The 20,572-nt window shown below is 36.2% G+C and overlaps 3 protein-coding genes across 4 annotated transcripts; 2 read left to right on the top strand and 1 right to left on the bottom strand.

The window, feature by feature from the left end:
- Positions 1 to 460: 460 nt before the first annotated feature.
- LOC107083358 lies at positions 461 to 4,449 on the top strand. The gene is made up of 6 exons (XM_015372502.1): positions 461 to 719; positions 1,532 to 1,714; positions 1,800 to 2,051; positions 3,004 to 3,102; positions 3,305 to 3,322; positions 3,650 to 4,449. The coding sequence occupies exons 1-6, from the start codon at positions 653 to 655 to the stop codon at positions 3,730 to 3,732; spliced, it is 702 nt and encodes a 233-aa protein (XP_015227988.1). The 5' UTR covers positions 461 to 652; the 3' UTR covers positions 3,733 to 4,449.
- Positions 4,450 to 6,958: 2,509 nt separating this feature from the next.
- cdc20 (cell division cycle 20) lies at positions 6,959 to 11,304 on the top strand. 2 transcript variants are annotated; one of them, XM_015372480.1, is made up of 11 exons: positions 6,959 to 7,111; positions 7,471 to 7,678; positions 7,802 to 7,938; positions 8,013 to 8,109; positions 8,207 to 8,332; positions 8,418 to 8,614; positions 8,693 to 8,787; positions 8,859 to 9,096; positions 10,232 to 10,357; positions 10,443 to 10,560; positions 10,850 to 11,304. In XM_015372480.1, exons 2-11 carry the CDS (start codon positions 7,492 to 7,494, stop codon positions 11,026 to 11,028), a joined length of 1,500 nt encoding a protein of 499 aa, XP_015227966.1. In that variant the 5' UTR covers positions 6,959 to 7,111; positions 7,471 to 7,491; the 3' UTR covers positions 11,029 to 11,304. The 2 variants fall into 2 exon arrangements, with proteins under 2 accessions (XP_015227966.1, XP_015227968.1); XM_015372482.1 differs by having other exon boundaries at positions 7,019 to 7,116.
- A 1,976-nt stretch (positions 11,305 to 13,280) lies between these two features.
- On the bottom strand, positions 13,281 to 17,503 carry LOC107083337 (elongation of very long chain fatty acids protein 1-like). The gene is made up of 8 exons (XM_015372477.1): positions 17,183 to 17,503; positions 16,532 to 16,624; positions 16,076 to 16,266; positions 15,890 to 15,970; positions 15,039 to 15,095; positions 14,837 to 14,942; positions 14,563 to 14,702; positions 13,281 to 14,477 (listed from the first exon to the last, which is right to left on the bottom strand). The coding sequence occupies exons 2-8, from the start codon at positions 16,590 to 16,592 to the stop codon at positions 14,175 to 14,177; spliced, it is 939 nt and encodes a 312-aa protein (XP_015227963.1). The 5' UTR covers positions 16,593 to 16,624; positions 17,183 to 17,503; the 3' UTR covers positions 13,281 to 14,174.
- Positions 17,504 to 20,572: the final 3,069 nt, after the last annotated feature.

The following is a 20,572-nucleotide window of genomic DNA, read 5'->3' as shown; positions in this document are numbered from 1 at the left end:
TACATATATTGGAAATATCTATTTCTTCCTTATAGATATCTAAACTGAACACAAATCCTAAAGAATATTTAAATACCAAAAACATAGCTATCACTTAGAAGGCATCCATGTTAGATATTAAGGTAAGCGGTATCAAGAAACCTTTGGTTTCCCTAGTTGGAAGTAAAATCCAGGGGGACTTTAAGTTAGGGAGTTTGGGGAGTGTTGCCCGGTTAGAGCAGTGCGCTTGTGCTCTGAGAAGATTGTGAGAACCAATGGCATTGTCAATGGCAGCCCACTGCTCCCCAAGGGGGTGGATTAAATACACTGTGAGATCAATAAAGTTCAATTATATTATTAAGTTATTTTGTGCTTTTCCAAACCGGGTAAACCTGGTATTTACAGCTACACCTGTGAAGAGTTCAGCAGTGCAGGGAGCCAATCAGAGGCTGTCAATCACCATATCCTCTTTGCTGCAGAAGAAAATGGGCGTGGAGCGACCAGTCCTGTCAAGCTGCGTATTTTAAAGGCTGCAGTTGATGTGTTGGGGAAATTCTTTGGGCTCTTCTTAAATGGTCTAAAACAATCTTCCTGAGTGTCTTTAAACTGGGAGAAGTCATTAGGTGTTGACATTTCGCTGAGTTCAAGACTTTAACGGACTGCAGTCGCAGATATGAGCTTATTTGGATTTATTTTGGTTGTTCTTACTCATTTATCGAGCGCTATTCCTCTTCACGTAGGTAAGAAACTTTATATCTGTTTTAATTCCGTTATGAGAATAAACGGGAATAGTGTCTTAAAACCTGATCAACTGGAATGGAAAAAATGTATACGTTAGTAAACCAGTGAAATCAGGTTGTCGGGGTGTCAAAATATTTGACACGGTGTGTTTGTTTTCATTACTTTAAGTTTAGTTTCAACAGCGCCACTTTTGACAAAATCCACCCAATAACAGGGGCAGGTTATTATCAACAACATAGATACAAGGCACATAGATGTTTGGGCGGACTGAAATAAAAAAAATAAAAATAAAAAAAAACAAGGAGGAGCTTAGCAACTTTCCAGACTATTAGTCGTATATCATCAGGTATTTTGCTTTTGGTTTTACTTTTGTTTTTCAGCAACAACTTAAACTATAGTAAAATGTATGTCTTAGATCATAATAAAATCTTTAAATCTCTGAAATTGTTTTTTTTATTTATTTATTTATTTTTTTGCCAATACTGCTTATAATATAATGTAGTATTGGCAATATAAAATAAAATATGTTTTTCAACATGTGTTTTTATTGTAATGCAGGTATCGGATTTTCCTCTTTTTGCAGAATAGAAAAGAATCATATAGAAAATCGCTTTATTGTACCACATTAGAGAAATTCTGGTGCTTACAGTAGCAAAAAGATTATAGAAAAAATGGCCACACTAATGTAGATCTTAGAAAAATGTAGAATAACATAAGTGTGAAGGGTTAAAATAACAAATAAAATAAACAAATAAAATAGTGTACTGTTTGAACAATGTTCATTTTTACCACCCTTCTAATGTCCCTCTAGATGCCATCATAGTACAGATCCAGCATTGGGGAGTGGTGGGACACCAGCATGTCACAGAGCAAGTTCTGCTCAATGGAGTCTCTCTCTTAAACCCAAACCAAGAGGTCAAAAGTATTATTAAAAGCATGTCCACCCATGCCCTTCTACCAGCTGGAATTGACAACAACCCAACTACGGCTCTGAGTAAGAGCAGCAGAATTCTTTTTTTATTTATTTTTTTTGTCCAAACACAGTTTGGTTATCTATATTTGTTAAACTCTGCCCTTAGACAATCATACCATTCTTCGGTCTCGGGAATGCATCATAGAGGGGTCGCGGCTCCACTGGGCTGACCGGGTGTTTTACAATGGCAAGGTTTTTCTCACCCTTGAGCACAACGACACCTGGGCAGCCCATTTACCAGAGGCAACAGCTCTAAGACAGCTATGGAACCAGGAGCACTCGCAGATGGAGAGGAGACACCTGCAGGAGGGATGCACAAAGCTGATGAAGGAGCTGAAGCTTTCAGAGGAACAGTCAGGTATCGATATATTTTTTCCAGCATTTCATAAAAACATTAAGAATGCGTTTTTTTAATTGGTTTCCCAACTAATTAATGTGAAGATAAAAGTTTACCAGGTGATCAAAAAGATGGATCTTCCCATGAGGTTTGGGTAATTTTGCCATTTTGTGATCTTTTTTTATATTTTGTGCCTGTCTTTTTTTGGGTGTTTTGAATAGTCTCTCTAACAGCTAATGAATACAACTTATCAAAGTCTACTATATACCTATGGTTACATATTGCTTATAAAAAGCAAACGCATTGCCCCTTTTCTTCTGAATGTCTACATTAAATCCCATACACTAATTTAGGTCGGTGAGGTTCACCAATATGGTTGATATTGGCTTAATTCCAGCTTGCTGAAATATTTTTTCAGATCTTTTCTATTTTTACATTTTATTTCTGACATATTTCAAAGATAAAACTTTTTAGTATCTGTCTGGATTTTCTTTGAAACAATATGGCCCTGGGCCAAATCTTTTTAGTATCACTAAACTTCCCACAACAGTTTGCCTTTTGGCTGTTTGGAGAAGCCAAGATGATGTCACTTCATTTATCAAATTCTATGGTTCTGTTTGATTAAAAGTCAATGTTTTACAACAGTAAGATGACAGAATTACACACAACAACTATAATCTATCACAAAATTTAATACCAAAGAGACAATTAATAATATAAATCAAATATTTTTTTATTCAAATAGTTGTGGATACTGATGGCTGTGGGAAGGGCAGATCTTCTGCAGTGATTTCTCTTAAATCTGCTCCTAAGAAACCTCTAACAAAAGGCACTATTGTTGTACAACAGTCTGGTGATCCAAATACATTAATGCGTGATATGGTGAACAGATCTTGGAGCAGATAGTCTGTCAATATGTTGTTTACAGTCAAAACATAGATGTGTGAAATATTGTTTTTCTTCCTTTCTTTAGCTCAAGAAGTTCCTCTGCCCAGATATTTGGTTCCTATTTTGGCTGTGACTGCATTTTTAATGCTAATTGTAATGACCATTCTTCTCTCCAGAAGCCCAGGTAAGCAACAGCTTTTGGTTTTTTTTTAATCGCTAAACGTTGCTTCAGGGAGAAAAATCCTATTGGTGTTCCATATTTTCTGCTTATGCCGACATGCTTTTATCTTAACACCCTGATTTGACATGTCTCGTCAGTATGGCATCCCATAGTTAAAAAAAAAAAGTAATATCATGTGCTTTGTCTTTGTTTACAATCTGTTTAGGTCTAAGAAACCCTGGAGGTAAGAACAACAACACTTCTACTGTTTTCTCGAGTTTTTGAAAGCTTCAGCTGAAAGTCTTAGGAAAAGATTGATAAAAAAGTTAAATATTAAATAAACTACATAGCCTTTGGACGAGTATGTTCTACTTGATGATTGTGGGTCTGTCATGTGTTTTTTCTTCTCCATCCAAATTATATATTCGCAATCTGACCTCACTTGTCTTTGCTGATTTTTTGATAATTAACATTAAACTAGTGTGGATAGAATAATGAAAACTGCTTGGAAGGCTCTTCTTTTTGTGTCAATCTCTTGCTCTTTAATGAAGAATTTTTTTTTGTATCATAGGTGTAATTGGCTCCATTATCCATTACCCCAAGGATATGACTGACACTGCTCCTACAAAGAAAGGTTCTTACAGTACACTGTGACTCAAAGGCTTATGAATAAATGGTTGTAGCATATTGCTTGTAAATGCTGTTTCTTTGTTTTGTTTATTTGTATTTTTCTCTATTTTTGTTTGTTTTCTGTATGCTCTGTTTATCGTATAGCATACTTTTAGAAAAAGTAACAGAGGTGCTTGGTAAACTGATCATTTGTGAAATTATTGTCCAAACTAATAAATTTTTTACACCAAAACCTGGTTTGTCCCTGACAACACTCTTAAATCATTAATTAATCACAGCTCTGTCAGTATTTATCAAATAATGGTTTATTGTTGTTACTAAAGTCTGCAGCATTATAAAAATGCTGTAAATCTGATCAAACTCCAAATAACTTTCCTATTAACATATACATCATAATTGATTATAAATTACTGATGGTGGGAATCACCCTATAGTTTAACTGGGAATTATATTTAAACAAAAATACTTCATATTTATTAGGCAAAACTCTTATAACACTGTGGCTGCTTCTTTAGGTTTGAAACAAGGCTAAGGATTTGTGCATAGTTGGAAAAAAATCTGTCTTTCAGCAGGAATATTCTATAAAAAGTAGTTTATGAGCAAGAAAAAACTTTCAGAGTTCAAATGCAAAGTTAATCATTTATGCAGGATTTCTTTTGTGAGTGCATTTTAGGTAAATGTAGGTTGACTTGGACAATGGTTGACAATGTAGAGGTGCACAAGGGTGCTGTAAACTTACATGAATTTGAGACCATGTAATAGGTAGAAATAATTAAAACATCTGCGTTTTTCAAGATAATTCATGTATTTAAGAAAAAGTTGAAAAAAAAGCATCACAGGGGCCAGGTGTCTGTGTATATATGTGTATATATGTATATATATGTGTGTATGTGTGTGTGTATATATGTATATATATATATGTGTGTGTGTGTGTGTGTGTATATATATATATATATATATATATATATATAATTTTTTTTTTTTATGAAAAATAGTTTAAACTCCAAAGCCCTCCTTAGGTGATATATTAATATGAATAAAAAGTGTATTTATTCAAACAACTGGATTTAAAGGCCAAACGTCCCATATAGATTCCTTAGTTATATATTTAAAACTTTTATTACAATGACTTTATGTTTTTGTAGATCTAAAACATCCAACCATCCAGCATCTCAGTCATTATATAATCCCCCAAAAGGAATTTGATTAAGGAATGTTCATTGCATCCTTACAGGAGTTACTAAAAACAAAGCCTATTTAAAATTTGTTCACAGGTGATTCAAAGGCACGGATATATCATACACATCCGATATCTCTGCTACATTTCTTATTATTTACACCGTTTTCCACTCTACTCCTTGAGAACACTAGCAGTATGAAGCTGGTGAGATTTGTGGAATGATATCTGCTGGTTTTTGATCCACTGTGTTTAATCAAGACTAAAGTAAGGACAGCCGTCTACCATATCAATGTGTTTTTTGCAACATGTTTTTTTTTTTTTTTATCTCAATGTTTACTTTTGACCACTGCTGGCACTTTAAGAAATAGAAATGTCATGAGAGCTGTACAAAACGTAATTTCGTTTTGTATACTCTCTGTGTATACCAAACAACAAAGTTTGTCTAAGCCTACCAGGAAATTTTTGTCCTCCTCTTTGCTGACATGCTGATTTTTATTTCAATAGCACTGAAAAGGTAAACAATGCTGTTGAGGAATCTGGGACCATTCATATACAAGTTAAACTGCAAAACTGAACTAGGGAGTTCTTGAGCTATATAATCATAACCAGAAAATGCATCACAATTCTTTGAGACATTTTAACTGAAATAAAGTATAAAGGGTGGACATGATGAACTCATTTGAAAGTGAGGATTTTTTTTTTTCCACAAAAAAAACAAAAAACAAAAAAAACAGAAGTAAAGAATTTGGTAATGATCTGTGTCTGTCTTGCAACATTAGGATTAAGATTTAACCCATCCCCTTGAGATCTGGGATCTTGCTCAGGATGCCTTGGTTTCAAACCAGGAACTTGCAATCCGCTGGGTCCCAAAACCCCAGAAAGGCACCGCTGGGTTTTAAATCCAATATCTCCTTTTTGCTCAACAGTGTAACTGTGACATCCATTCCTGTGATTTTCTTTTAAAATGATGATTTTTAAAAATTATAACCAAAATAGGAAATTTATGGCAAAAACAAAAACATCAGAAATGTATTGGGTGTTTAAATGTGATTGTACATTCAATAATTTAAATATTCTAAATATAAACTTTTTTATATAAATTATAAAAATATGTTTTTTGTTTTTTTTAACCCTTTATCTAATGTTATTATGTGCAATCATAATCTAATTCTAGAACCATAACTGTTTGGTAAGACAGCTGTCATTAAAACCTATGCATAAATGTCTGCTTTTGTAAATGAAGATCAATAATGTAAATACATTTGATTAGATTTGTTTGTTCATTGTTAACACTTAGATACATGTGACCTCTGATCATCTGTGAGAATACAATTTATAGAAGTTAAGAATGCAAGACAGAAAATAAAAACTTTGCAATAAGACAAATTTAAGAATTAGAATTACTCAAACTCAATCATTTATGATTTGTGCTCCTAAATGTTTTAATTCATGTTCCTAAATGTCTAAGTCTTACACAGAAATGTGTAACTCATAATTGTAAATCTGTGATTTGTACTCGTAAATGTGTGACTTTTGCTTGTAAATTAGTGATTCATACTCATTTGGAATTTGTGATGTGTACTTGGATTTTTGCAGTTTCTAACTACCTAACTGGTATGCATAAGATTTCAAAACTGAAAATGTCTGATTGACAAACACAACTCTTAAATCTATTTGCATTATTGACTTTCATTTTCAAATTTGGAAATCCATGCGCACTTTTTTTTATGAACAGATAGGCTATTTTGCTCAGTACTTAATAATAACCAGTAGGTGGCGACATAATTTTAGAGAGGTTCTTTTTTTTTGTTTATCCCCCGAGAGATCAACGTCGGAGTATTAAAAAGGTCTTTTAGGGACAGATGGAGACAGGGAGGAAAATTTGGTTATTGATAAAGCATTGTTTTTATTTTTACATAACACAAAAATAAAAATAGAATATAGTAGGTGGAACTATAGAGCTACACACTCATGAAAGAAGAAGAAGAAGAAGGTCAACGTCACAGGATATAGAAACCAACCACCAATCAGAATAACGCTTGTGCTTACGCTACCGTGGCAACGAAACTAATTTAACGGCAGCGTCTTGAATGAGCCAATCACAGAAGCCCGTCGTGCGATTTAAACCGTGACGCAACAAATTTGAGAAATTCAAACCTGAAGCAGAGACGTGCAGAAGTCGAGTCATTCTTCCAAACAAGTAATCCACGTTTTCAGCTGGAGGTGAGGTTAGAATGTCTGTGTTTTTTATCTGAAGATACAAATAAGTGCGAAGTTGCCTCTCGGTTTTCGATTTGACTTTTTTTTTTAAGACACGTATCTTCTAAACAAGCTTTTCTAAACAAAACCCCGTATCGTTTTTTTATTATATTTTTAGATTAATTCTTAAATGTATCAAAACTATACTTCAGATGTATTAAGGCGTAAAGGTTCAGTTTTTGAAGTTCTTTTTAAAGATGAAGCTAATGCAAGTTTAGGAGTTGGAGCTAGCATTAGCACGTAGCCTAGAGGCATATTTCAAAACGAGGATCATCAGCTTCGGCATTAAGTTTGACTATTGTTGGTTTTTGGTTGATGCTCAGGTCTGTTAAAACGTGGATAAGATGGCGCAGTTTGGGTTCGAGAACGACATTCACAGCATCCTGAAGCTCGACATGCCGATCACAAACGCTCCCATGGCGAGGTGGCAGAGAAAGGCGAGCTCATCCAACACCTCTGGCCTCAGCGCTTTGTCCCCTGGAAAATCTGCTAATGTATCACTGAGCTCCAAAACACCCACCAAGACACCAGGTAATCCATATAATCTGACCAAAGAATTATTGCTGATATGGGATTGAAATACTGTAAAAATAAAATGAATGAAGTTATGTAGAAATGTTTAAGGGAGATTTGTAACTGGGATGATTTCTACAGGTAAAGGCAAGAAGACTCCCTCAAAGATGGGAGGCGATCGCTTCATACCCATCAGGAATAACAAACAGATGGACGTCGCAAACTTCCTGCTTACAAAAGAAAATGAACCAGATGATGGAAAAACTACTGTCTCATCAGTAAGTTGCTTGAAAAACCAAATTGAAACCCTTCATGTGGATTTGTTTTTTAATGCACGCTGCTATTTTTAAAGGAAAGCAAGAAAGCTTGGTCTGTGACACTAAATGGTTACAACATTGAGGATGCAAAGATCCTGCATCTTGGAGGGAAGCCATTGAACGCGCCAGAGGGTAAGAGCTGCACTTGCACTGTCCCTTTTAAGGTTGAAATATTTCACTTCGCTCAGCTTATCTCCTGATCACAACTTTTATTTTGTATTTTTTTAAGGTTATCAGAACAACTTGAAAGTCCTCTACAGTCAGGTTACGACACCTGCCTCTCTCAAAAAGACCAGATACATCTCTTCGAATCCAGAGAGGATCCTGGATGCGCCTGAACTTCTAAATGATTTTTGTAATCCATACAAAATCTGTTTATTTTTTATTCTTAAAGATTTCCATAAAAAATATTTCATACTAACATACCTTCTAACTTTCAGATCTAAATCTTCTTGACTGGAGTAGTCGAAATTTTGTTGCCGTGGCACTTCATAACCATGTGTACCTCTGGAATGCCGCGTCTGGAGATATCCTCCTCCTCATGAAGCTGGAGCGTGACGAAGATTACGTATGCTCTTTGTCTTGGACCAAAGATGGAAGCTACCTGGCTGTTGGCACCAGTGACAGCAAAGTTCAGGTAAATATTTGTACATGTGCTGATAGTCCATGTTCATAAATGTTCCTACTAGCTAAATGTATCCATCTTTCTATTTAGTTGTGGGATGTCGAGAATCAGAAGCGCCTGCGCAGCATGGCTAGCCACACAGCTAGGGTTGGTAGTCTAAGCTGGAATGATCACATTCTTTCCAGGTATGATTGCTCTAATTTATGTGTGGAACTAAACTAGAACATTATTTATATAAGCATTTATTCCCCCCCAGTGGTTCCAGATCAGGACACATCCACCACCATGATGTGAGGGTGGCAAACCATCACATCTCCACTCTTGCTGGCCATTCACAGGAAGTTTGTGGCCTCAAATGGTCACCTGATGGGAGATACCTGGCAAGTGGTGGCAATGACAATTTGGTTTGTCTATGGCCCCGTGTTCAGGAGGGAGGTTCTAACGGTGAGGGCCAGTTGATCCGCAGCTGGAGCGAACATCAAGGAGCAGTCAAGGTGAGTCCCTACTAGCAGAGCTAGTAGGCATTGAGATTTAGCAAATATCACTGTATGTGTTGTTTTAATGATATATAAATGTTGGTTTTTCACCAGCCCTTACATAAACTTTGTGGAGTTTTTTTTTTATTTTTATTTATTGTTAAAAAAAAAATTAAATCTTGCATAATAGTTCCCATCAAGAGAACTCTAAATGCATATAACTGACCAAACTTGGGTTTAAGTGACCCAAAAGTTGAGCCCAAAATGAACTTGTGCTGGTACAGTTGTAATTTATTCAAGCTGAATTGAATGAAAAATTTAATTTTTTTTTTTTTTTACATACATTTTCATTTTGAATTTAGAGCTTGTCCATTTCATTGAAAATTAAGAAATTTGTTTTTCTGATTTTTAGAATTGGCTTTCTACATTTTAACAAAAGGCAAATCATTTTTGATCTTCTGTAATTTGTTTTTTAAGGGGCAAAATTCCATTTTTTTGTTAGACTTAGACTTTATTAATCCCTTGGGTTTACTCCCTTCGGGAAATTGTATTTCCAGTAGCAGGAAAAAAATTGCACATACAAGAAAATAGAGGATGTTTAGGCACAGTATATACAATAGAAAAATAAAAACAATTAAATAAGATGTAGGAAGATGTATTGGGGGATGAGGATAGACAAATAAATACAGAGGGCTATAGCAAAACAATAACTTAAATTAACAGTTATGTAGTGTATTGCACTTGGATGGTTGAGGAAACTGTTTTCCAGTTTTTACTATTTTTATTTGTATGAAATAACCTAACTCATACATGCTAAAACTAGTTTTCCAGTCTCTCTTTGTATGGCTATTTTAATAGGTGCTAATCCTGGAAGCATGCTTTTGTAGTAAAGCACCTTACATTTGGTCATTTCCTATCAAGTTTATCATTTATCTTTTAACTTAACTTTCTACTAGCCATTTTAATTAAGGAAAAAATATCACATGACCCATCATTGAAAAGGTCAGGGTGTTCTCTAAAGAGTATAATAAAGCATTGAGTTAATCCTAAATTGTAAAAGATTCGGGTGAGCAAAATATCCGTTATAATGGACACAAATGAATGTTTTGGATCTCTATTGTAAATTTATGGCATCTTGCATTTCTCTTGACAGGCTTTGGCCTGGTGTCCGTGGCAGTCAAATGTTCTTGCTTCTGGTGGCGGCACCAGTGACCGCCATATACGCCTCTGGAACGTGAACTCTGGCTCCTGTTTCAGTTCACTTGACACTCAGTCCCAGGTAACCACACTTTCCTCAACCCTTGAAGTCCGGTGTGCTTTTATAATGATTTTCCCGAGCTTAAAACAAATCCCTTAAATTGCAGATTTCGTCACTTGTGTTCGCACCCAATTACAAAGAATTGGTCTCTGCACATGGATACGCCCATAACAGCATTGTCATTTGGAAGTACCCCTCACTCACAAAGGTTGCAGAGCTTGATGGTAGGAAACGACTTTAATTTATATTATCTAGTCTATCTCTGTATGTTTTTATCAAGCCCTACCTTGTGGGGACAGTTTAGGAAATTTGTCAGGGAATATGCTGTAATGTTTGGACCAACACGTACATGAGAAGTTCTTTTTGGGTTGGATTTATTATGCAAGAAGAGCTATGCTCGATCTTTGACAGTTGGTACAAGTTTATTGCATGGATCATTACAAAATTGGGTAAATGTCAAATGACTGTGGAGAAAATGCACTCAAAGACCTTCATTTTATTTTTTTTATTTAGGTCATGAGGGCAGAGTTCTCAATCTTGTTTTAAGCCCAGACTGTTCAACCATGGCAACGGTTGCTGCAGATGAAACCATTCGAATCTGGAAGGCCTTTGAGATGGATCCTGCAAAGAAGAAGGCTAAGGAGAGGATGGCCAAACCAGCCACCAGCGTCATTAATCAGTCAATCAGATAGTTTCCCAAAGCGTTGACATTATTTATCATATGTTATCTAAGCAAATGTTTTTAAAATGCAATAAAACTTACAATCCAGTTCTTTTGACTGTTGGAAATGTTATGTGTTTTAATTTTTTTTTAGTCTAAGAGAACTGGTAGAGGTATGCTTTTTTTTTTTTTTTTTTTTCTTCATTTTAACTAATATTTGAGAAATGTATAGTTTGCACTGGTTTTATCACAATGTTCCCTCTACTATTGGTATCAGGATTTTAATAAATTGCATTTATGACATGCACCTGATGTGATTCTGTTCATATTTTTCAAGATCAGTTGTGGCTGTGGTTAGGAGTTTCATTTTAGGTCCTATAGTTGAACATATAGTGGAGTATCCATGTTCATCTTATCAAGTGAGCACAAGAAAGGTTGAAGGGGGAAATGTGTTTGACTGTTTTTGGTCAGCTCCTTTTGAAGTGTCCTTTATGACAGGCATCCCCAACCTCGGTCCTCGAGGCCCGCTGTCATGCAGGTTTTATAGGTTCCCCTGCTTTAAAACATCAGATTTTAATGACTGCAGTAGACCAAAAGTTTTTTTAATCAGCTTTCAATTAAAATCAGCTGTGCTCGAGCAAGGATCCCTCTAAAACCTGCAGGACAGCGGGCCTCAAGGACTGAGGTTTGGGATGCCTGCTTTATGACACTTGCTCAACCAGAAAGCTTCCATGGGGATGATTATTTAATCTGCCACTAGATGGCTCAGTGAATCCGTGCAACAGAACGTTCCAAAGTGGAGGCATAATGAACCTAAAGGTTTAAATGGTGATCATGGAAACTTATTTGAATGCCATTTCACTTTGGGGGTGGGATTTTGGTTGCAATGTCACTTTGGACATAGACATGCAATAAATTACGCATATGGCAGAATTCTTTAAATGGAGGTTTTATAATTTTGTTGCCTTAAATTATTTTTGGATGTGCAAATCAAGTTATGAGGGGTTTCCAAAGCTATAACTAGAATTGTCTTTTCTAGTACTTTTGTAAAGTGGAATAACCATCTGCCCCTTTAAGAACAGGGTTGGACAAGTCTTTTGTCTCTATCTGTAGGTAGATAACTTAAAGTTGCTTTAAAGACTTTAGGACCATAATTTACTACCCAATGTTTAGAAATTTTTTTTGATCTGCTCATGATTAGGAGTTTGCATCCCCATTGTAAACTGTCAACTTGTAAAGGTGCAACAATCAAAGCAGTTTGCAGAAACTCAAAGTGGAATGAGCATTTCGAGATGGATTAGTGCAGGTTACGTATTTATTTTCAAATGTTATGCTGTATTACATGAATGTATTTAAAGATGTTTGTTTAGATAAGCTGATTCCAAAAATATCCTATCACTAACAGGCCCAGAAACAAGCTTTCAGTTTTAAGTCTAGAATGTGGTACCATTGGAATTTCTTTTTTTTTTTTTTGGTGTGTAAATTCAGGACTTGAATTTTTTCTTTATGTTCCTAATTGTGTCTCTTAAGTAAAAATGCACAAACATGGTTGTGGCAACTATTTCAGTATCCTGTGTGCTTTCTCTGTTGGCACAATGTGAACAAAAGTGTGGCATTGACACCTACGGAAACTTAAAAGGTGAATATTTCAGACTTTAACCTTGAAATTTTGAAGTTGAATTTTCCGGTTCTTAAAATTCTGCCTAATCGAAAATAAATTACATTTTTTTTTTTCTAATACTTGTCCTAAGTGTGCTATCACATTGTATTGCTATCAAAGGTTTTACAAGTTTCCAACAAGCAGATATTTAAATTGCATGGTTAAAAAAAAGTATTTTATTAAATCTTTTAGTTGCAAAGATGCTGCAGATTTGTTGTGGAGATTGCAACTTATTAATCTTTCATTAATGGCATTAGTCCGTAACTTGCAGCTCTAAACCGGGAGAAAAGCATGATTATGATCCAGGGACTGCTATGAAGTTTCTGAAAATTGTGCAAAGTGGGATTCTATCTACAAACCGGAGTATTAGAAATAACCCTGTCCTACTGAATGTTTTCAGCCCGACGATCCCGTAACACTGACTTCACTAGAAGAGATTATCCCCATTTCCATCTACAACATCCAACCCTGAATATTAGATTGGAGTTCTTTTTGGGATTAAATATTTTCAATTTAAAATTATTTTGACCCCAACCTGTTCTATTGCACAACGCATATGCATCCTGGATTTATTATGCATAGAATTTTAGTCATGAATAAAAACACATTTTTTTTCACCCCACTTCAGGGAATATTTTATTTCCATACAAGTTAATAGGTTATATGTAGAACTTTGTATTTTTATGACAGTAACAGCTGCACTGGAAAACAAAACACAAACATTGATAGATTTATTTTCACAGCCGTTTGCACAAATCATTAAAGCTTTAAAACAAAAAAAACTTCATTGATGTCATGCCCTGTGTACTGAGAGATCGATCAATACAGAGTCTTGAAAGAATGTATGGAAGGACATGTATAACAGTGTATGTGTCACCGTCACAAAAAGGCAAAATTAAATGCATCAATACTGTAATATACAGTATAATAATTCTATAGTTCTTCATAAAAAATTAGATGTGGCATGTTGCTCACTCAGTGCACATAATCACTACTTTCTAAATGAAACAGACCTTTATATTTGATTTATTTCAAAAGATAAATAAAAAAGAAAAAAAAAACCTTAATATTTGACATTTACAATGAAAAACACTTATGCATGAAGTTCATAGTAATATTTACACATACTTGTGTTTAGTGGAAACATTGCCATACTCCCAAGCAACAAAAGGGCCTTGTTAAGCCGAACAGTGCTGCAGGTCAAGCCTGAGTTAAAGAATACTATCAGTGACAAAATGAGCACCAATTTTCCATTCAGTGTTCATCACAGTAAACAGCTTCTGCAACAACGTACAGGGTGTTGCATTCAGAGATCAATGGCATAAAACAGGTCTGCCAATCATATCCCGCAGGGGTGATAATTCAATAAAATATAAGATTATATACAAATTCTCTAGTTTAGAGGTAGCATATTAAATTACTGCACTCAAATATGCTACTAGATATAGATGTGTGGCACATTTGAGGTGGTGATATCTACTAACCGCCCATGTCTCCTTTCCCCCACCCAGAGTCAGTTAAATTTCCTTCACTTTCCCCATGACTATGTTACCATTTTCATATGGGTGAGCATGACCGTTTGCATGGTGTTTGCCATTCATTGCAATGTGTCCATTGGTGGAGCCATTCTGGTTTGGCTTATAGTCTGCAACAGGAAGCCGGTTGCCCTTAATGTAAGCCTGCACCCAGAAGTTGGAGAAGAGGAGGAAGAAGAAGATGCCATACATCCAGATCAGATGGATCCAGAGTGGCATCTGGTAGTCGCACTTCTCCATGAAATAATACTGGCTGATGTGAACGGAGATCAGAACAAACTGGGTCTGGAAAATAAAATGGAAACGAACGTCAACGCTGGCTCACCCTTTAGTTTCTTACGTGACAAATCTATTTTTAGCTGAAACATACCAGCTGGATGGCTGTCATGTGCTTCTTCCACCACAGATACTTCTGGAAGCGAGGCCCTGCAGCAGAGAGTCCGTAGTAGGTGTACATGATGACATGGACCCCTGCGTTCACCATAGCATGGAAGGATCCCATTCCTCCAGCTTTAAAGGAAACAAAAGCAAGGATGGGTTTAATAGAAGGGAAACCCCTTCTTGTTATCCAAAATTAACTTGCAATGGGTTAACCTAATGTTGCCCCAAGTGTGTAGTGCATGTTTTGGTTCCTTAACACTCACCAGGAGTCAGTGTAACACCCCACCACCATGACCAGGGCATGAATGAGTGATGGAAGACGTGCAGAAAAGTGATCTGGCTTTGCTTCTTTCTCAGCACAAAGAATACCTTGGAAAACAAAAGGAAATTTTAATTTTTTTTTTCCACACTCGTAAATATTTACTCCATGAATGTGGAAGAAAAAAGGTGTTAAAATGTCCTTACAGTGTCGAGGAGCTCGATGAATTTTGAAAAGTAAAACAACCAAGCTGCTCGGACCATCTGCAGGAAAGAAGATGTTTGTCTGGTCAAATATCAGAACTGTTGCTAATCAGAAATATCATTAGCCCTCTGTATACCATTAGGGAGTTTGCCCAACACAGAAGGCCTTTAATTTTACACAACTGCTAATTTATGGTTAATTTTGTATAAACTGTTCACTTAATAAATGGAAATGAAACAAAAACATATGTCTATACTTTTTGGAGTATTCAACCATAATGACGCATATGGTTGCTATTGTGGACTTTCAGAGTTCAGGTGTTATTTTAGTTTTTAAACAAACATTCACCCGTTTTCCCATATTCAATTATATTTGCACACTAACGGTTTAACTAACAAGTTTTACTTTGGAAACAGTTTGAAAAATCTAATTATACTTCTTATTCAATTGGGCTTTAAACCAATGTTTAGTTTCTTCAGATACAGTTTATTTGGATTTGCATAGAACAATTAGTCCTGAATTACAGTGCTTCTCCTCATCTTTATAAGTTTTCTAAATGTTGAATCTTTATTAACCTGTTTTTATTCCTCTGCCAAACACCAACAAAGAGTAGAAATAAAGGTTGAACTCAGAGTTTTTTTTTTTAACAACCTGAAATCTTTTAATTTGGATTTTCAAATATATGTATTACATAAATTCTTCTAAAATCCAGTGCTTAAGATTTTGAAGCCTCTTAATTTTAAATATAGATATACAATTAGCACAAAAACATTTTCCTTGGATACTTTTGCACACTATATTCTAGTCAGCCAAAGTTTAGAGCCAAAGCTACTATGCCGATTTGCTGACTTACCCTGAGAGCTTGTGGGCTGGTGCTGAGATCAATAAGGTCACATTTCCATGTGAAGGTGGTGGCCCATCCAGACATCATGAACTGAGTTTGTAAATAAACAAATAAAAACAAATTAGCCATCATTACATGCTGATGCCTTTTATTTGACTGAACACATAATTTTTCTGTCTTTTATATTGTTTTTACCTCATACACTATGTAGGCATTCAGCAAAACCATGCTGAGGTTGTAGATGATCATTGGTCTGTTGAGGGCGAATGGCTTGCGGTTGGCCATCATGCGTGGGCCGACGTACACAGAGAAGATGACATAAATCAGGAGGATGCCAGTCATCTGCACAGGACTCTGCATCAGAGGGTAATCCTTCACTCTGCCATCTGGAAAAATGCACACACACCCTTGTCATTTTCTCACCTCAATGCTTACCGAAACATAAAGGTAGGCTTATGAAAATCTGTCAGTTAAAAATAATAAAAACTTAATTCCAATAAAGAGCAGACTTTGTCTGTAAAAGGAGCTCTATAAATACATTTTACCTACTTGACATTTCAGTATTTTCAAATGTAAAAACTTTTAACTTGAATTAAATATAGTGAGAGACAAAAATAATCCTTTAAAGTAAAGCATTTAACACACTCTTACCAGTTCTGGATATTATGTAACCGTGGAGTTTGGTCACACTTGTAAAAGCTTCCCGCAGCATAGTGACGGTTTGTTTTTCTTTCAGCCAAATTCCTGAAACGCAAAAAAGTAAAGAAGTTTGAAAATTTGATTGAAAGTGGACCTGATAGTGAGAAAGGATGGAATACGCTCTGTACTCTGTACGCCTGCTTCCCTATTGACTGAACAAACAGAAGGCAGCTGCTAATGCTCAATAAATGTCCCTGTGTGACCCTGACTTCTCTGCCTCCAAGACTAATATGCATGCAGAATGTGCAAATGCAGGTTCTGATGCAGTCAAAGCGCTTTCTTTAAGGTAGTGGCAGTTTGGGGACGGATTAAAAAACATGACGCAGCCATAACAATGAAATAGTCATAGCTGACAGAGCAGGTCCAACAGGTGAGGCAAATGTCTCACCCCATGTGGCTTTCAATGAACTGAGGCATGAGGAGTAAACTTGAGTTTCTTTATAATAGATCAAGCTTAGAGAAAGTGTTTAAAACAGCAGCAAAAACGAGTGAATTGAAATGAAGGTAAGATCAGGTTCTATTATCTAAAATAATAATTTGAGCTTGAAAAAAAAACAGATGTGAGGAGGATACACAAGTTCAGCTTTTCTGTTTGTAGCTCACCTAAAAAACAGGTCTTCAGGACTCCTGTGAGGAAGACGGCAGCTCTGCAGCCAGAGCAGACAGCACTCAGTCCAGAGGATCCAGCAGATCAGCGGTGAGAGGGATCAGGTGAAGGCAACAGGTACACTCAGGTAGCTAACTTGTGAGTGGCAGCCTCCAGCTTCCTTCAATTGTGAAGTTGTATCATGAAGAATAAAGAAAAAAAAAATCCAACAGTAGATTAAGTGCTGGTCTGTAAAGAGTAGAAAGTCTCGTGAGGAGGCAACCAGAAGGGAGTGAGTAGAAGTGGCTGATCAGCTGGGATGATTGTGGTTGCTGGGCTCAAGCAGCTCAATTTAAAGTCCTTGGCCTCTGCTACAACCCTCCAAGTTTCAGAACCACACCCTGTTTCAGTGTCATGCTCCACCCTCATGTCCTGACTGAGCCTGGCTGTGATTGGGCTTCTTCATGAATGGTGATGAAGGGGACGGGGTCACAAAGGCTGCAGGCCTTGGATTGAGAAACAAATGTGTACCTGCAGATTCTCACTTATACAATAAATAATCAGATGATAATTTAAAGAGCTGTCTCTGGAAGGAGAAACTAAATGCACTGAGATATAAAGAAGACACAGTAACCATCAAAGTAGCTCTAGATCTTCTACTTGTTCTCATCTGCCTTAATGAGATGAATTGGGTTAAAGGTCAAAAATCAAAGCAAAAAGGGTAGAAGTGCCCATCCCCACATGGGCAGAGGTGGAGTTGCTGCCAGACAGGTTCTCCTGCACCTCTAGTTTGACCTGTTCTCCAGGCAGGCGAGAGCAGGGCGTTAGCCCAGGATGTGGCTGTCCAGCATGTTCACTGGAGGAGCACTGGAATGACAGGCATCCATGCACGGGAGAGAAGGCGAGAGGGATGGAAGTTTGGAGAATTAGAGGAATTTTTGCTAGCTGTTTACATATTGTGCAGCACGTGATGCCCTTTTCACTGACAATACATCTAAAAGACATTATCTAACTTAGTATAAGGGGATCATTTAGCAGATTAAAACTAGAAATGTTAATGGAAGATAAAAAAATATCTCTGTTTAAAATTCATTTGGGGAAGTAAGGCAAATCACTGTTCAAAACTGATTTTAAACTGAATAAAGTGACTACTTTTTTAATACAGGTTTTGGTTTAAAAAAATATTTATTTTAGCTAAACGGCAGATACATTTTTTATTTAGTCACTTTCTTGAAAGTCAAGTTAGATCAATATTAGTATGTCATTTTATTAATTTAGGAAAGTCTGAGTGAGGATTTTTTATTATCCATTGTGTGAAGCAAATCCTTGTACACTCACTGAATTACAGAGTAAGAGTTTGCTAATGTACAGAGGGACAAAGACCTCATCTTTTGGAGATCTGTAGGCTGATCAAACAAAAATTGTAGTGTTTGGCCTTAATTTCCATTGTTATACTTGGAGGAAAAAAGGGGAAAGGTTACAGGGTTGAGAACAAAATCCCGACTGTATGGATGTGGAAGCCTGATTTTGTGTGGGTGTTTTGCAACAGAAGGGACTTCACTCTACAAAATAGATAGCATTATGAGGGAAAGCACATTGTAGAAAATTTTGTAGCAAAACCTTAAGACAAACGCAAGATGAGAAAAGCTTACTTGTAACCAATCGCCAAACTACCAGGCCTATTAATGACAATAAAGCCAATTTTTTGGACTGAGTCCAAAAGGAACATTAAAGGAAGGGCTCTAAAGTATTTGAGAACAAGCAGGCTCTGTTGGGAGGAATAGGCCAAATTTACGGCAAAGTATTGTCACAGATTAAGGAAGGATCCCCATATTGTCCATATCGTTCACTTTAACAGTACTGTATACAGCTACAGGTATTGCTATTGATAATGACATAAACATCAAAATCTGACAGTAAAGAATCCAATTAAAAAATCTCTCTAAAATTACATCTCTCTCTCAATCTTCTGACAACAGAAATAAATAAGTTATCCAAACTGACCTGAAAGAAAATAAAAGTTTTCTGAGCAAACATTGCTGTAACAATACTCTCATCTTTCCTTGTTCTAATAAACTTCTGTCTCGAGCAGGAAGGCTTCCTTCTCATCTGGATCTTAAAGCAATTTGTTGTTTAACTGTCAAAATATGGTATTGAGCTTTGATCAGAAAAATGAAAATGGTGTAACATTTATCTTGGGGCTCATACCCCCGTTAAAATTAGCCTGGCAACGCCTATGAGAGAAACCCTGTGAACCTTGACAGGTAGCTTCTTGATGATCACCTTAACTCTTGGACTCCTTCAACATTTCAGTTTCACTCACTGACATTTGAATGAACTGAGAGGATTAAGGATGTTTACATTTCTGACAATTTAAAAGTGACACTTTTTATTTTTTTCCAATTTCTGTTCAGTAGTTTCTAACGAAGGGCTCCCAAGACTATGGAAAAATCAAACATGATTATGCAAGCTTTTTGTGACATGCATGTCACACAACCAGTCAGGCAAAAGTGCTGGCATGGCGGACCTGAGAAGAATGTGCAAAAAACAAACGCCGAACAATGGACTTTTATGAAGCTGAGAATTTGACTATTTTCTAATGTAGATTTAAGAAACTATTTGAACATATATTAGCTGATAGTAATATTTATTTTTCTTTTTTTCAAAGACATTAAATGAAATGAAAGAAGAAAAAAAAAAACATACCACAAACACTCTTTGTTAGTCTTGTGACTGGTTAATGTTAATATAAGTCAAGTTTTTCTCCAACTGCAGAGTCTGCCTCTCCAAAAAACAGGCACAACAGAGTTACATTCATCCTGACAGCCCCAACAATGAATGGATGGAATCCTCGAGACATGCTGGTTGTTCCCAATTAGTACTGCTTTGAAAAATTCAGCTGAAAATTTTCCTCTCAAATTAATCGAAGACTGAATGAACATGTAGACATCAGGGCTACAACTATGGATTATTTTGCTTATCGATTCTTCTGTGGATTATTTTCGAATAATAAACGGATAGCTTGTTGGAGGAGGTGTTGGCCTAGTGGTTAGAGCGGTGCGCTTGTGCTCTTAGAAGGTTTCAAGTACCCAGTTCAATCCCCACAGCCTACACTCTGGGTCCCTGAGCAAGTCCCTTAACCCCACACTGCTCCCCAAGGGGATGGGTTGACTGCAGAGGTAAATTTCTGCAGTGTGTGCAAGTTCAAAGTTCAATTAAAAATGAGCAAAAGTTACCTAAAGAAGATTTTTTTTTTTCAGAATCAAACCAGGTGAAACAATAACGTTTACACTTGTGGAGTCCTGAATAGAGTACATTGATGGACTTTTTTTTTTTTATTTCAAATGCAAATATTTAGATATATATACATTACTGTTCTACTATAGTTATTGCTCTAAGTGGATTGC

Source organism: Cyprinodon variegatus, unplaced genomic scaffold (genome assembly GCF_000732505.1).
Source record: "Cyprinodon variegatus isolate N-32 unplaced genomic scaffold, C_variegatus-1.0 Scaffold73, whole genome shotgun sequence".
NCBI lineage: Eukaryota > Metazoa > Chordata > Actinopteri > Cyprinodontiformes > Cyprinodontidae > Cyprinodon > Cyprinodon variegatus.
This window is presented reverse-complemented; position numbering and strand designations above follow the sequence as displayed.